The 16,483-nt window shown below is 39.3% G+C and overlaps 1 protein-coding gene across 5 annotated transcripts in view; it reads left to right on the top strand.

Moving 5' to 3' along the window:
- The window catches only part of PTPRZ1 (protein tyrosine phosphatase receptor type Z1), a 145,006-nt gene that overhangs the window by 37,621 nt on the left and 90,902 nt on the right, over nt 1–16,483 (top strand). For all 5 annotated transcript variants that reach the window (XM_056341632.1, XM_056341631.1, XM_056341629.1 and 2 more), the window contains exon 2: nt 1,998–2,063. In XM_056341632.1, coding sequence (XP_056197607.1) covers nt 1,998–2,063 — 66 coding nt within the window. The remainder of the gene's footprint in view (nt 1–1,997; nt 2,064–16,483) is intronic.

Below are 16,483 nucleotides of genomic sequence, written 5' to 3'. Positions count from 1 at the left end.
CAAGTAGCTCAAGGGAGGAATTGCTGCATTCGGTCATCCTCACACACTCACACACAGCATTTTTTCTCTGACACCCGTGCTGGCTATGATTCCTTAGTTGCTTCCTTCCCCAAGTGAAATTTGCTTTCCTTCCCCAGCGTTGCCACATATTCATAGCAGAAAGAGGCAAAACCAGAACCACTGATGATCCCTGCAGACGTGGGGAGGCACTTGGCTGTGAGTGTGCAGTGAAGGGGCTGTGGGAACACAATAGGTGAATAGTGGAGGAAAGGTGTATGAACTCCTGACGTCTTCTGGCATTTATAAAGACTTTCCGTAAGATTTACTGGGTCTATAAGTGTGTAATGCACCAAAAAAGTGAACCTTGCCCCTTTTTTTCTTGTTCATTGAAGCTATCGCTCCTTGTCCGTCAGACCTCCGAGTGGAATTTAAAAAGTGGTGGGAAGCTCTCACGCCCAAACCCTGCTTAGTTACCATATGAATGCTCAACTCATTGTTTGAAGTAACAATTAGGAGGACAATGGATAAAGGAGGAAACTGGAGACAGCAACTAACACCTGTGAATCAGAACTTAAACAGCCTTCTTTTACATAATTAAAGAAGCAGGCACAATGCACATTGACTTCAAAATGTGGTCCAAAGACAATGCTGGTGCATGTAAATCCCTTTTCAGTGCCATTACTTACATGTCAGGTTTGATCATTTTCTAAAAAAAATCTTAGTCATGAATGAATGTTGCAAAATGTCGCAAGGAGGGGTTTTTTTTTGGCGGGGAAGGAAAAAGCAAAGAGAGAAACATTTAAGAGCAATTGTAATTTCATGGAGGAGGGAGAAGTCCTGATGAAGTTGTTAAAATGCATGGACTTCAGATAGGCAGCAGAAACTCATTGTAAGACACAGAACATTTCTAACCTTGCAAATAGCACTTATGATTTAACAACCTGTAATCAGCACTATATACTTTTCTGTATTAAAAAAGAATGCATGCTATGAAATTGTTTCATTAAATCGTATTTATTGCAGAATGTGAGCAGAATTCTATGGTGCTTTCTCAAGGAAGCAATCCATATGTGTGCTTAACGTGCTCATATGCAATTATTTCTTAAATAGGTTATGTTGTGCTTCTCTAGAACTTTATTTAATGAAGCTAGTTAACATTATGACTCTTGAAATGACAGTATCAAAAAAGCTATATCTACAATTTACATATATTAATAAGTATTAGGGGCATAGTTGTCTATGTGCACACATCAGTAGTGTTGCTAGAATTGTACTGGCATAAAAAGGATAAAAGTGAAGGTTATTCAGTAGTCAGAATAAATCAGTGAGTATACAGTTAGATATTTCTCTCTGGAGAAATGTAATGTCATTAAAAAGTATCTAATATCTACCCTTCTGTCTCCATAAAGTTTACGGAGATATAAGTAACTTCACATACTTCAGCTATAATATTCCTGATGGTAGTACACACTGAAACCACATTTTGGAATATTTGTTCTCTATCTTTAAATGGTATCAGTAGTACAAAGTTAGAAAAAATATGTAAAGTCCTGACCACACTGAAGTGAAAGTTTAACTTGCATTGTCTTCCAAGTAATCTAGATTGGTTCTTTCCAACCATCTTCATCAGAGAAGATGGTTTCTTCACAGGGGAATTGTACTAATTTTAAAAGGGAAAGCATGGTTGTGATGAAAAGTGGGAAGAAAAAAAGAAGAGAGGGAAAGAAAGAAAGAGGAAGGAAGGAAGGAAAGGGAAAGAGAAAGAAAAAGAAGAAAGTAAAAACTGAAAAACTGTTTGTGTCCATTACATGCTACAGTGTTGATGGTAATTATATTCTGTTAACTAATTACTATTCAAGGTCCAAGATAAGGACAAAGTAATTAATTAATCAGTAATTAAAACAGTGATTTTCTTCTTGGAGTGGATATCTTGTCTATACTTCATGTTCATGTTAGACTTTCGGGTTTTATATTGTAAATTCCTTGCTGTTTTGCAGATTTGGTGTACGGATACTATAGACAGCAGCGGAAATTGACTGAAGAGATCGATTGGTCATATACAGGTAAGCAAAACTGTCTGTTGGAGAACTTGCTTTTATGTGATAGTTTCATGTTCATTGTTAGAACTTCAAGAGCCTGTTATGTCTGTATACCACTTAGCATATGCCTGAACAATTGCTAAAGTAAAAATGTAGGAAATGGAATCTGAGAAATTACAGGAACTTTACAACAGGAGAGACTATTTTCCTTTCTTACATCTGTTACTTTTGGAAAGAGAAGGTCGTCATCCTTAAAACCTTAACCTCAGACATGATTTACTTGATGAAGGCTGAGCCAATAAATCGCTAGGTGCTCATTTATCATCTGAATGTTACTCTTCTGGCAAGTTTGAAAAGCAGACAGGCTGAAACAAGGCACAGCATGTTATGTGAGTAAGAACACATCAATATACTGCTTATGAACTTCTGCACTTCGCTTCTGAGCAGCTGAGCATCCTTTCCAGGTCTCACCCTGATTCTCCTAAAAAATAAGTCATTTGAGCTCTCCCATTTGCATAAGTGAGAAAGATATACCCTTAAATTCTGTATGATCTTCATGACAGAAGGACTAAGAAAAATTCTTAATTAACCTCCTAGATTTTTCTGTAAAAGTCAAGCCACTTTCAGTAATATTGAAAAGGTAATTGTGTCCTAAATGATAGGTATATATTACTGAGACGTGCATAGACTCTTACATTTGTAATAATTTAAGTTACTGTTTAAAAAAACAAGTAGTTTATTAAAAGAAATAAGGACTGTCAAGTTTCAGTGTTTCATATATTTGATTCAAAATACGTTCCTGTTGTTAAAGACATGTACGATTCTTTTTCTTTCTCTCACACTCTTTTTCATTTTTGTGAGAGTTTTTATCTTCCAGGGTGAAACATATCTAACAAGTTTTGAGCCTGGAGAGAATTGAAACAGGCTAGTCATAAACCTTTCAAAATGAGATTTATAATGAAAACTCCTACTTACACAGATTGTACTGCAAAATCCAAGCATAAGATCAATCAGTGCACTATTTCATGTTCAAAATCCATCCATTTTTTAATTTTGCAGTTAGAGGAATGCAAGGATAAGCCTCCAGGATTACAGGTGACCAAAGAGCAATTTATGAGTTGAGTTTAAAGAGCAGCGAATGAGTTTTGCATAGGATATTGGAGGACAGAGCTCTTCCCTAGCCTACACAGAACACCCACCCACTGGGCAGCTGCTGCAGCAGCCACAGGTCACATTTGCTGGATATTTTTGATGGCACAACAGCACAGACTCTGCAAGCTGGAGGACCCAGACCTGTTGGTTCTATCCTTTAACATGTGAGATACCTTCATATAGTCAGTTCATGTGCCTTGCCCTAGTGGCTCTACTGTTGGCAAAGCCTTTCTCCCCATCCAGACCTATAGAGTCAGGCGCACGTGGTGCATGGGTTGCCTGAATTTGAGAGGAGTCCTGCTCAGCTCTGTGTGCCCAGCCCAGCAGCCTCCTGCCCCTGCAGCATCCTGCTCCTGCAGTATCCTACCCAAGCAGCATCCTACCCAAGCAGCATCTTACTCCTGCTTCTGCTGCCTCACCTGGCCCTCTGCCCCGTGGGCTCCATGTGCCCCCAGCAGTCATAACACAGCTGGCTCCATAATGTGTTCAGATGTGGATTTTCAAAGCTTTTTGCAGGAGCTGCATGTAAATCAGGTACTCGGTGTCTAGGGATGGCAAGTGTATGGCGAGCTTTCTTGAAATACCAGGTAATTGGTTCGTGCCATAAAGGGAACACACAAATTCAGCTTTCACTTAAAAAAAGGCAGTCTCCCTGAATGTGAAGAAAAATTACAAATTTTAACATTGTGTGTTGGAGGCACAGAATTCTAGAGTGTGAAGCATATTGATTTTCATCTCATTCATTTGTAATAATTTGCCTGTTTTAATCTAATTATTTTGTTGCTGGGGGAAGTGGTATCAGGTACTGTATGTGTAACTACTATACCTAGCTCAGACCTATGGTTTTGAAGGATACACCAACATACATATTTCTGAATGGATGACCTGTGCTTTGTCAGTACATCCTTTCCTCAGACACCAGTTATATTCTTCTGTCTTATTACCTGCTCACTGAAAGACCTGAAAAGTTAGCCTCTGTGTGCCAATGAAGTGTTATGAGTGGGCCTATCCTGCAACCATAGAGTTTAATCCACTATAACTAAGAAAAATCTTAACTGGCTTGGCAAACTGATCTGAGTTTGAGCAGATGTAATTCTCTATATCAAATAATAAATTTCAGACACATCAGCCACAGTGGGTCAATACACTCCTTTATTGGGATGGTGCTGTGAGGTGGAAGTAAAATGGAACTAGAGAAATAACTGGAATCTTATCTGCTGAAATCATGCAATTCTGAAGGTGGAGTTTCATAATAAAGCAATTTCACATACTGTACGTAAATATGAGTCATCATCAGATTTTGACTCTTGGGTAAATGTCTAAAGAAGTCATAAATGTTACTGGAAACATTTTGTAGTACTTCTAAAGGGCTCTGCTTTAAGCCATAGACAAATCCTGCATTTGCAAGCATGAATTTAGGTTTTTGTGTCCTGACTTTGCATGTATTTGCATAAACAAATACAGTGTTAAAGAGATGGAAGGCGCAAGCGCTTGTTACAGATGCATCCGATTTTTTCACGAGTAAGAAGCTAGTTTGTTAGTATTTTAACAATCTTTCATTCTATTTTTCATTAAAACGGTGATAGAAATCAAAAAAAAGGATACCGTGAATATTTTCAAGTGATGTCATATACTAAAAGTGAATCCAACCATTTTTGGTGTAGAAAAAACAAATCTACTGAGGAAGTTTATTTCCTCAACTCGATTAGATACTAATTGATGATGAAAGATCATTTAGACATTATTTAAGTGCACTGCTAAGGTTAGGCAATCACATATTATTTCAAACCATAAAGCAAGCAAAATAATCTTCAAGTATTTCTCTATTGTAAAGATGAAAGATTAAATTTTATTGATGCTTTGTTTATCTGCATTGTTTTTGCCAGAAGGAATAATGTAATGCTGTTTTCTGGGATTTTTTTTAACATGGCTGGTTGACAGTAGTCTGTGAAAACTCCAAGTCTGAACGTACACATGTAGAATTATCCAATGATACCACAAAGAAGATATTTTTTTCCCACTGAAATTTCTTTCTGTTCGGTGTTTCCGCTTGGTATTTGGGTTCTTATTCACAACAAGCTAGTGGTTTAGAGGGAAAAAACTAGAGCTCAGTTCTCTTAAGAGCAAGAAATTTTAAACAGCCTTCCAGGATTTCAAAAGATGAGGGTTTTAAAAAATGTTAAAAATTGGATCTAGTATGTAAATGGATATCACAGCCAGTTCAGTGTTCTTTGTCTCATCACTCAGGAGTATCGAGTTCAGTTTGTACTGCCATTCATTATGCGATACACTGATACACAGTCGCCTTATAAATACTGGCAACTCTGGTCTTGAGGAAGGGGTCATTTTAGTATAAACTGTTGGGCCTCTGGGTATTGAAAGAACAATTTTGTTGTTTGCAAGCAGAATGTGAATCATATTTCCGCTTTTCTGTGGGGGGAAGCATCATGAGTCACAGAATCACAGAATAATTTAGGTTTGAAAGGGGTGCTTGGAGATCGTCTGGTCCAACCCCTGGCTCAAAGGGAAGCGAACTTCAAAGCTGAGGCAGGTTGCTCAGATCTCATCCAGCACAGTATTGAAAATCCACAAGGAGGGAAATGCTGCAGCGTGGGCAGTGTGTTCCACTGTCATTTTGAAGAATGTTTTTCATTTACGCAACTGTGACGTCTCTTATTGCAACCTGTGGCCATTGCCTCTTGCCCTTTCCCTGCGCGCTGTCCTGCAGATTGCCTTTACATAGCGCTGGACTCCAGTGAAGTTCCCCCTCTGGGCTCCAGCCTCTGCAAACTCAGGTGCCTCAGCCTGTCCTCATACATGATGTACTCCAACCCCCTGAGCATCTCAGTGGCCTCTGGTTTGTTAATACCCATCTCACACTGTGATGGGGAGGAAGGCAAAACAGTGGTGCACATTCTCGATGTCACCTCACTAGTGTGCAGTAAAGGGGAACGGTCACGTCCCTCATCGTGTGGGCTGCACTCTTGTCAAGGTTGCCCAGTACGTTGGTGGTCTTCCTGGCTGCAAGGGCACGCTGCTAACTCACACACACACACAACTTGTTCTCCATCAGAATAATTAATGACAATCTTTTCAGATAATTTTTAATATCTGGTTGTCCTGGTTTCAGCTGGAATAGAGTTAATTTTCTTCTTTGTGGTTGGTACAGTGCTGTTTTGGCTGTGATGTGAGAACAATGTCGATAGCACACTGATGGTTTTAGTTGTTGCTGGGTGATGTTTATACTAAATCAAGGACTTTTCAGTTCCTTGGGCCCTGCCAGCCAGAGGGCTGGGGTGGCACAGGAAATTAGGAGGGGACACAGCCAGGACAGGTGACCCCAACTGGCCAAAGAGGTATTCCTTACCATGGGACATCATGCTGAGTATATAAACTGGGGGAAGAAGAAGGAAGGGGGGAGGAGGACACACATTTGACATTATAGCATTCGTCTTCCCAAGTAACCATTACGCGTGATGGAGCCCGGCTGTCCTGGGGATGGCCGAACACCTGCCTGCCCGTGGGAAGTGGGGATGAATTCCTTGCTTGTGTGCTTGTGTGCTTGTGTGCTTTTCTTTGCTTGTGTGCACGGCTCTTGCTTTACATATTACATTGTTTTTATCTCAACCCTTGAGTTTTACATCCCTTTCCGATCCTCTTTCCCATCCCTCTGGGTCGGGGGGGAGTGAGCGAGTGGCTGCATGTGTTGGTTGCTGGCCAGGGTTAAACCATGACACTGGTGTATCTCAGTGGTAAAACTTGGCAGTTCATTGATGATGCTCTTCTGGCCTTTGCATCAGGATTTTCTGCAATAGCAATGGCTAAACATAATGGCCTGCTGGTTTTGCTCCCATGTTGAACATTGAGCTAATCTTGTTAAGCTTAAAATTATTATCATTCTATGCCTGATTCAACACCCCCTGGAGATATCCCCCTGGCTTATCATTCCCCATTACTCTCGCTACACAGACAAAACCTTAGCTGTCATTTTAAAAGCTGGTTTTGCCACCTCAAATCTTGGAAATTTGCACTGATGTCTTCAAATGTTGATGCCTGTAGTTTGGCTTAGAAATGAAAATGGCCTTATTTTCAGTGGTACTGAGAAAACATAATTCTCTTTCTTGCCCAAACAAGATCTAATGTTTGGATTTCAAATGTTCTGTCATCTTCCAGTACTGAGGAGATTCTACTGCTAAGTCACTGCTCATAAAGTTTATGGAAAAGTAGGTTGTTGTTTATATCCATAATTTACAGGTGTATTTTGCTTTTGACTCAGCGTAAAAAAGTGAGCAGGGATCTCAGCTGTGGCTCAAGAGAATAATTTCAACATTGGCAGGTAATTCTACATACTCTGTAAAATGTCTGCTGCTTCTGCTACCCCACAGTTTGATCCAGGTAAATTGGGAAGTTTCAGGCTCTCCCCTCATCCTCACCCCGTCTCCCTGTTCAGCAGCCATCTGCTGGGATGACGGACAAGGCTAGGCATACGGGCATTGCTTTCTGCCCTGCAGCTGCCCTGGAGAAGATGCTGTTCCGGAGAGTGTGTGTGTGGGCACCCATGCACGCTTCTTGTGAGACAGCTCCAGGAGCAGGGCAAAGTTAGCCAGAGGGTAGAGGTGCAGGCTCTGGGTCCAAACTTGATAGAGGAGCCATTTCATGAGCCAAATCCCAACCGTTGGGCTGTGTGGGAGAGTGGGAGGCACCAGCAGGAGCCTGCTAGAGGTGGGATCCAGGAGCTGCCTACTGAACCAACTGATTTAATGGGCAGTTCTACCAGACCAAACTGGAATGTCTCCAAGAGAACCCTGGCCAAAAGCTGATGAAACCTGCCTTCACTGGCTCTGTAAAACCATGCTCTGGGGAGATGATGCATACCAAATTACGTTCAGATTTTTTCTTGCTAGCTAACTACCATGACAGTATGAGCATAACTTTATGAGAAGATCTGGTTTTTTATCACCTCCTGTGAAATAAATCACTTTGTGTTTTATATTCACCAAGTGACTGATATGCTGTATCAGTTTTGAGAATTAAAGAGAAGCCTATGCTCATGGGTCCTGTAGGTTCTTTCCGTAAAGGATGCAGCATAAGAAATCAAAATAACATGCATTCTTTTATTAACTCACATAAAAATAGCTCTGCAGAGGGTCTTTTTTTTAGTAGACCTTATGCTTCAGAGGCTGTCATACCTTTTCTTACATGATAGCTCATTACATGTATTTATATCTCTCAGATCACAGTCACTCATGGTTCCAGTATTTTGTCACTAAATTCACAGGCTCACTAATTAAAAAGCCTATTACATTATTATGGTTTTGAGAAGGCTGATGATTCAGCAACAGAAATTATGTGTTATGCATCTGTTCACATCAAAGAGACAAGGTGTCCTCAAGCGGGAAGCTACATGCTGGCATTGCTGACCGTAGAGAAATTCATTTTAAAATATCCCAGTATACTGATTCAACAACACAAAGCATGTTATTCAACACAAATAAGATATCTATTCAGTACATTTCTGAGTTTTGAATTCATATGAAGTGATATGGTTTGGAAGAGTCTGTTTCAAACATCCTTTCCTTTCAGTCAGGAGAGCTGATCTTTAAGCAGTAGAAGGCTACTAGCAGCAAAGTGCAATTTATTTAGCTTTGATTCAGCCAATATTTGTAGAATAAATTGAGTGGAAAACTGTTGCAAGGGTTTTTTTGGGAGGAGGTAAGAGAACGGACCCCATATTCATGCACTTTTCAAAGTTGGGTGGTTGTAAGTCAGGTATGAAGAACCGTATGTTGGTATTCATATTTGGCTCATCACTGGTAAAATTGCAGTGGTTTTCTTTCAATAAAGATTAAAGTGATGTGTTTGCTAGAGTTCTCTGGTAAGGAACACTGATAAGACCTATTCCTTCCCCCATTTCACTCCTTTATTACTATAAACAAAGGAAGCAGCTGGGTCATTTTCAGAAACTGCACAGCATCTCATTTTGAGCATCAACTAGATTATTCAAACACAGGAAAGTTGATTTCTGGAGTATAGGAATCAAAACATGAGATATTTGCCTAGTGTGGCACTGCTGTTTTGATAAGGTCTGGCCGGAGGTCAGAAAGATATAGACTACCCATTAAATAAATGTGTTTGGAAATTAAAGCTTTTTTTAGGAGTGCTGTCTTTGGGAATGCACCACAGTAAAATGAAAAAAGCAGATTGTGGATATCTCACAGTAGACTACAGCCTCTGGTAAGCCTCTTTGCCCTTCAAAAATGATCATGAAAGTATCCTCATGTATATACTACTGAATGATTTCTCATTTACGAGCATATTCAATCTGTGCTGCAGTGGGAAGGATATGCTCTTGAAGACTACTTGCCTACAAAATGCACAAATGATTGCTTTCACTTCGTCATCACCTCCATATCAATATGATATATGGATTTGTGAAATTTAGAACCCAGTAAGTAATTCTGTTGCTTACGTTGACAGGACGCCTTGCTTTACTCACCTGCTACAGCCTGTTTGTTTAAGGACTTTCTTATGAGCATTTTTACTAGAAGGCTGTTCTGCTGTATTTTATAACAGATTTTGGGTTTTTTCCTAATGGATTCAAATCCCATTCTTTTCAGTATGCATAGTTTTCTAATGTAGTGGAATAAGGGCAATAACTAATTTTGTGCAACTTACTCCCAGATTTGAAGCCATTCATGACCTTGCATGCTTGGTGTTTTGCAAGTGCACCTGACTCAGTTAATCAGAGCATAGGAGCAGCACATATTGTTTCAATTTCTAAATTTTGAATACTAAGTTACTGCAAATTACTGTAAATGAACTTAAACCACATTTTCGTGCTGTACATTGGAATTTCATTTTCAAATGTTACAACCTCTTTCCCACAAAATAATAATTTAAAAAAAAAAAAATCAATTTGAGAAACTAGGGGAACCCATCACCGGTTCTGTTTTGGATGAATCAGCATGTGCTGAAAAAAACCCTACACTGCTGAAAAATCCCGACCTTTCTGAAATTAACTTGTAGAAATGGCAGTTTCGGTTCCTCAGGTCTTCCTCTGCCATGTGTAAAGCAAGTCACCTTCTCATTTCAGAGGTAAAAAATAAACTTATCTTCACCTGCGTGTTAGAGCCACCCCAGTTTGTAGCTTGGTGGACGAACCCTGTGCTCTCTTGTGAAGCGTTAGCACCATTGTCACCTTTCTTTCTACCTGCTCACTCTCACATAGACCAGGAGGTTGAGCAGGTGTCAGCAACAGCTAGTTCAGTCTGCAGGCTTGCTGTAATTGGTAGTAAATCACAATGAAGAAGGTAAATTAGGATAAATTATTTTTCTTTGTATAAAGAATATTTTCTGTCAGGAGTTTCTGAGGGATGATGTGTGTTGTTTATTTACATACAGTTGTTTTATGTGCAGTATCAGGACATGAATCGGCACATTACAACAGTTCCAAGAAACCTGAGTTATACAGGAATGTTATACAGCTTGTTATTTCCAATGGGGAGATCCACTCTAGGAAATTTTCCCAAAGAAGTCTGCGTTCTGTTCCTCTACCAGGGTAACAAGCTTTCCACACTACCCTGAAGAAATAGCGAGCATGTCAAAAAGCTGCTTAGATCTCAAAGAAAGTATGTAATCCAAAATTAGGGCTCTGTGCCCCTGTACTTCATGAATTTCACGGCCTTTCTTCTCTTTGCCTTTTCTTCTGCCATTGTGGTGCACAGGAAACCACTTTTCTGCATTCAAAGTCATCCCTTCTTGTGGTGAAAGTCCTGGTGAAAGCTGTCAAAGTCTGTAACAGTTAATTTGCAGCAGTCCATGGGACGGTGGCTGTGGCACTGTGCATCCACTAGATTTATCAGTTGAACTGTTCCCTTCATTATTTGGTTGCCAGAATCACAGAAGTTCAGTTCTGAGCATCAATTTCAGCTGTGAAAGGTGCACAGAGTTCTTTTCATGACAAGCCAGGTCATGACATCTAGCTGCATACATATTTAGCTAATTCTTGCTATGCTTCAACAGTTGTGCTTGCAACAAGCTCCATACCCATCCTGCGGCAGCCTCTTTCTGCTCTCTTCCAAGAGCTTTCTTTATGGAAATTAAACTATGGCTTGATCTGATATTGCCTGGCATTGATCCTGGTTCAGGAGCCACAGAAACAATTGACTGTCTTCTTCCATCCTTTATCATAGTTGCTGCATGTAAAAGCCAAGCTGTTTTCCCTCTGAATGTGGTGTTTCGTTGTCAGTACCTTGTCTGTCAGTGAGCTTTATCTGATGAAGAGTGTGTTAGCCAGAGACAATTTAAAAAAAAAAAAAAATTTAAAAAATAAGAAAATGAAAATACCAACAATGGAAAAGCAAAGAGAGGGACAATGTGTTAAATGCTGGAAAAGAAAAATCATTTACATGTGAGGACTTGGAAATTTGTTTTCAAACTCCTGGTATTCCCCTAGCTGTGTAAGCTATCAGTTCAGGGCTTGGGTGCATGCTCATAGACTGACAACAATTATTTTTACTGAGTTAATGGCAAAAACAAGCACACAACAAGAAGCCCACCTTGTATTATCCTGCCTGATTAATGGAAAGGGAAAAAACCAAAAAAAATACTGCTGCTGGAGTATTTAGGAATACTGGGTCAATGGTTCATAAATTCTTTTCTTCTGTTTCCGAATACAGATTTTCTGCCTGCTTGTACATGTGCTGACCACTTTGCATATACACAGTACAGTATGATCAATCTCTCTCTCTCTTTTTTTTTTTTTTTTTTTCAGATACATTTTTCCTGTCAGTTTTCGGGAAAACAAATATTTATGGCTGGAGTGCTAGTCAGTGAAAAATTACAAACAAAGACATTTTTATGATTATTCAAATGCATCCTTTTGAAAGCTAGTTTGAGAGTAGGGCTGTGGTATGTGTGAACAGAGCTCTCTGAATAGGAGCACTGGCTCATTATCTCTTTGATCTGTATTTTACCGGCTTTCAGAGTATCCAGAACAGATCAAAGGCAACCACCACAAACAGGCGGTAGACAATACGTAACATATTTTCTTGGAGAGGGGGCACATACTTTAAATAATGCAACCATTCATTTTCTTCAGCTGTAAGTACCCACTTCAAACAGATAAGTATGTTGTCATAAGTAATCTTTACCAACACATTTAACCACTGAGATCTGTACACCTGCCAGTCCTAATGACCACATGTATCTAATCAAAATGAGAACAATACTTGTTCTCCTTTGTATAAAAGGAACCAATGGTAATCTGTTGTAATAGCTTGATCACACATCTGAGGTTCCCTTTGAAATTCTTTGCTTTGTCTAGAGAAGCTGTGGAGCATGTGCTAAAAAGAGCTTTTCTGGATGGCCTTCTGTGTCTTCTCACTCCATCCCTTTCTTGAGAGTTCCTACCCTTTCCATTTGACCCTTTTTGTCATATTGGCTTATGAGCTCTCTTATGGTGCAGCCATAACTTGTTTCTCTTGCAGTATAAAATTCTTGGTTTTTCTCACCATCAAATGAGTGTACAGGGTTTTGTTGCCTGCTTCTCCTTGACGTTCCTTAATGGCTGCATGAAGTAACTGCCAGTTTGCCACTTCATCTCCTGTGTGTCCATGAGAACACCTTTCACCTCCCAGTTAACCAATGGGGAAGGAGCCAGCTGAGTGTTTCCTTGACTATCTTGCAGTCTCTCCCAGCTGCCTTTTCCTAAATGTCAGGGACACCCCAGTGTTGTTACCATGGTGCATTCAGCTGGCATGCCTGCAAGAGTTCACAAAAGCCAGCACACCCAGCACACCCACCGCGTGTTTTACAGGAGCATACGATGAGGGAAGGCACTTACCTGCTGTATCACAGCTAAATAGAGCATAACAAAAGACGCTTTTTGGTGCATATTCTGTATAAAAGTGGACCCAATTTAGTACCATAAAACCCATCAATCATTTAAGAATACTCTCTTTGTCCCACTTGTGAGAGTGTCAGTGTATCTATAGATGCATGACAAGTTACGTATATAAACATGTTGGTGAGCTTGCCAAGTCAACAGGTTAGTACATAAACGTAAATGCTGATGAAGGACAATGAGATTTACACTGTGCTGTATTCATTAATTACCTTCTACAAAATATTTGAAGGTGTTTTCTATTTCCTCATAATTTCTTATCCAATCTGCAGCATTATTATTAGCAAAAACAGCTTTTCTTTGATATGGTTTCCTAGTTTGAAAGTCAATACAAATAAAGTACATCCCACATCCAGCCTTTGGAAAACATTATTTTTTAAACCTCAGGTCTACAGTAATCTGTAGATGGATTTGTAGCTGAAATAGCAAAATCTGTTTTAAAATACTGACAGATTTAAAACCTCACTTTGAAATCCTATGCAGCTGAGTCAAATTGTTGTCTATAAAAGAAATCATTCACTTCATAAACAGATTTCAAACATAAACATGAATAAATGCCTTTGTTCCAAATAACAAACTACCAGCAAGTTCTGTTCTGGTCGCTTGTTTTGGCTTAAGTTGGACATATTCTCTGCAAGAAATGGTTAGGTGGACTGGAAACGTGTCAGATTCAGTGATCATACAGAGAATAGCTCTGAACTACAGTACACTTTGGTCTATCTCTTTGATACATATTTCATAGAAGCAAAATACTCGTCTCCCAGTTGCTTAGCATTAGCCCATGTGAATTGAATCAGGAGGATTTTCCAGTGTGATTAAGTTCCTTTCACCGAACTGTTCAGGTTTTTCTTACTGGAGCCAGATACGGACTCCCCACCTCCAACAGCCTGCTGCTACAGGCGGCCATGCCATCTAACTCTTGCATAAAATTGATCGAACTCTGTGTTAAAAGTAGTGGTGGTATTTTGCTTCATAGTTCCACTGAAGGACTATCTCAGAAGCTCACTCTTGACTTTTAAACCTTACCTGCATTTCCAAGCTAGCTGTATTAGCGAGCCGTTGAGGTCATCTGGTTCTTCTGATAGAGTTGGTTTGTTTGTTTGGATGATTTCTGGAAAGTTCTTTTCTGTTGCCGATATTTACCTGGATTGATAGCGCAGTCCTGTTCTGTTTTTTTAAATCAAACCAAGATAGTCTAGTCTCTTGTCCCCTTTTGATCATTGTACTAGCTTTTTCTGCTGACCCATGGTTCAGCTAAAATTCTTTTGTCTTCAACATGGGTGATCAGCATCTCCTGCATTTATTCTAGATGAACTGTCCCCAGGAGTTTGTGCAGACACATTAATACTTATCTTTACTAGGAGTTACTTGGTTAGAGCTTCAGAACACACTTGCTTTTACATCATACTGTCTGTTTACAGTCCTCTGAGACTGTCAGACATGGTCTAATTCTCCTCCTCCCCCGTGTTTTTCCTATGGTGAGATTCTTATTAGTAACAAAAACTCCCACTAGTTGTCTCTAAATGTATGCTTTCTACAAATCGCATTGTTGAATTTCATGCCATTTTTACTACATTTCTCAAGGTCAGCTGTTTTTCCCATATGCTATACTGGACCTCAGTGTGATGGCATGTTTTCGCACTTCATGTCATAAGTAGGTGTAGTAAGCAGAACTGAGAAACTCCAGTTTTCTGCACACACACCGCCTGGTACCTCCCATTTAGTGATGCTTACTATTTTTCCCCTTTTCCAGTATTAACTAAACGAGTGAAAGTACTGATTTGTTAGATACTGTGGTAACAATTTCAGGTATTTACTGATCTGTTCAGCACAATTACACAATTTCTAGGTTTTCACAGACTTCCAATTATTGATCTAGTCTTCCTTCCTTCCTTCCTTCCTTCCTCCCTTCCTCCCTTCCATCCATCCTTCCTTCCTTCCTTCCTTCCTTCCTTCCTTCCTTCCTTCCTTCTTTCTTTCTGTCTCCCAAGATACCTGAACCTGGATACCAGCTAAACAGCCAGCTGCGTTCTCATTCATATTCTACAGGCGAATTCAGTCTTGCTTTAACTCCATTGACTTTATAAGCATGAGTCAATATAAGGAAATCAGCTCATAAAGCATTCTGTATCCTAGGCGAAGTATCACTTGTGTTGAAAGTTTATTTCCTATTCAAGCATCATTAAATTGCAATGATGTATAGTCTTAAAATAAATGCTTGTATGAATATTAAACAACCAGTTAGCAGGTTTATTATGCCATCACCCACAGATAAATCCCATTTTGATAAATTCCTTCCTAAATAACACTTTAATTACTGCTCTATAAGTACTGAATTTTACAACCGCAACTAATTACCTATATTCAGATTTCAAACTTTAGTCTAACAGCCTGAACTAAAGCCAACTGAAATCAGTGAAAAGATATCCCCTGACTTAAAATTGAACTTCAGATCAGGCCTACGGTATAGTTATAACCAATTTATATCACATTAACAATGGAGTATGTTTCTAAACAAAATTTAGATGAATGGATTTTAGCAGTCATGGAGTGGGTAGCAAAAATAATCAGAAATGCGTTGACGGCATTTATTTGACTTCCAGCATGTAAAAATTATTATTAAATTATTGGGAAAAATACCATAGCAAAACTAGGAGTGTTTGGCAATTAGGTGAGGAATCACTTTAAAATACCCAATGGCAATTAGCTGTCCCTGTACAGACCCCTCATTATTTTACATTGTAAGAGAAATTACAAGCATATTAGCTGGATTCTACAAAGTTGATCATCAGTGAAAATTAATGTTGACATTTAATTGTCCTGAAACTTCATATTTAATATCTCACTAAGATAGATGGCTCAGTTCACACTTTCCAAAGCTATTGTTTCAGTCTATGGTAGTACTAGATCAAAATTAATGCATGTATAGTTTTTTCTGCACAACCGAGAATGATGGAAACATTTACAGAAGTAATGGTACTGTGAAAATATAAAGTAATTTCATAGAGCCTGTCAAGATTGATCCTGGACAATCTTCTCCCTGGAGGTGATGTTCTTCAGTATTTTCACAAATATCTCAGACGACAGAAGAAAGAGAGGGCATTTGCAAATCGATGGAGGACACCTTGCTGGAAGTTGCAAGAATTTTGGGTGAATAATCAGAATTCAAAATGAGCTTGATGAAATTGGAGAAATGTCCTGAAATCAGTCAAATTTATCAATACAATGGTAACAATGGTAACTGTAAGCACAAAATACTCCAATTGGAAAAGAAAATCAAGCATATAGATGCAAAATGGGGACTTTGGTTAGCTGGCTGTGTGGCAGTTAGCTATAATTGCATCTGAATTAACAATATGCTGTTGTAAAAAAGGCAATCCCGTTTTGA

The sequence above is a fragment of the Falco biarmicus genome, chromosome 5, assembly GCF_023638135.1.
Source record: "Falco biarmicus isolate bFalBia1 chromosome 5, bFalBia1.pri, whole genome shotgun sequence".
In the NCBI taxonomy this organism is placed as follows: Eukaryota; Metazoa; Chordata; class Aves; order Falconiformes; family Falconidae; genus Falco; species Falco biarmicus.
The sequence above is the reverse complement of the archived record's forward strand: the minus strand, read 5'-3'. Positions and strand labels throughout refer to the sequence as shown.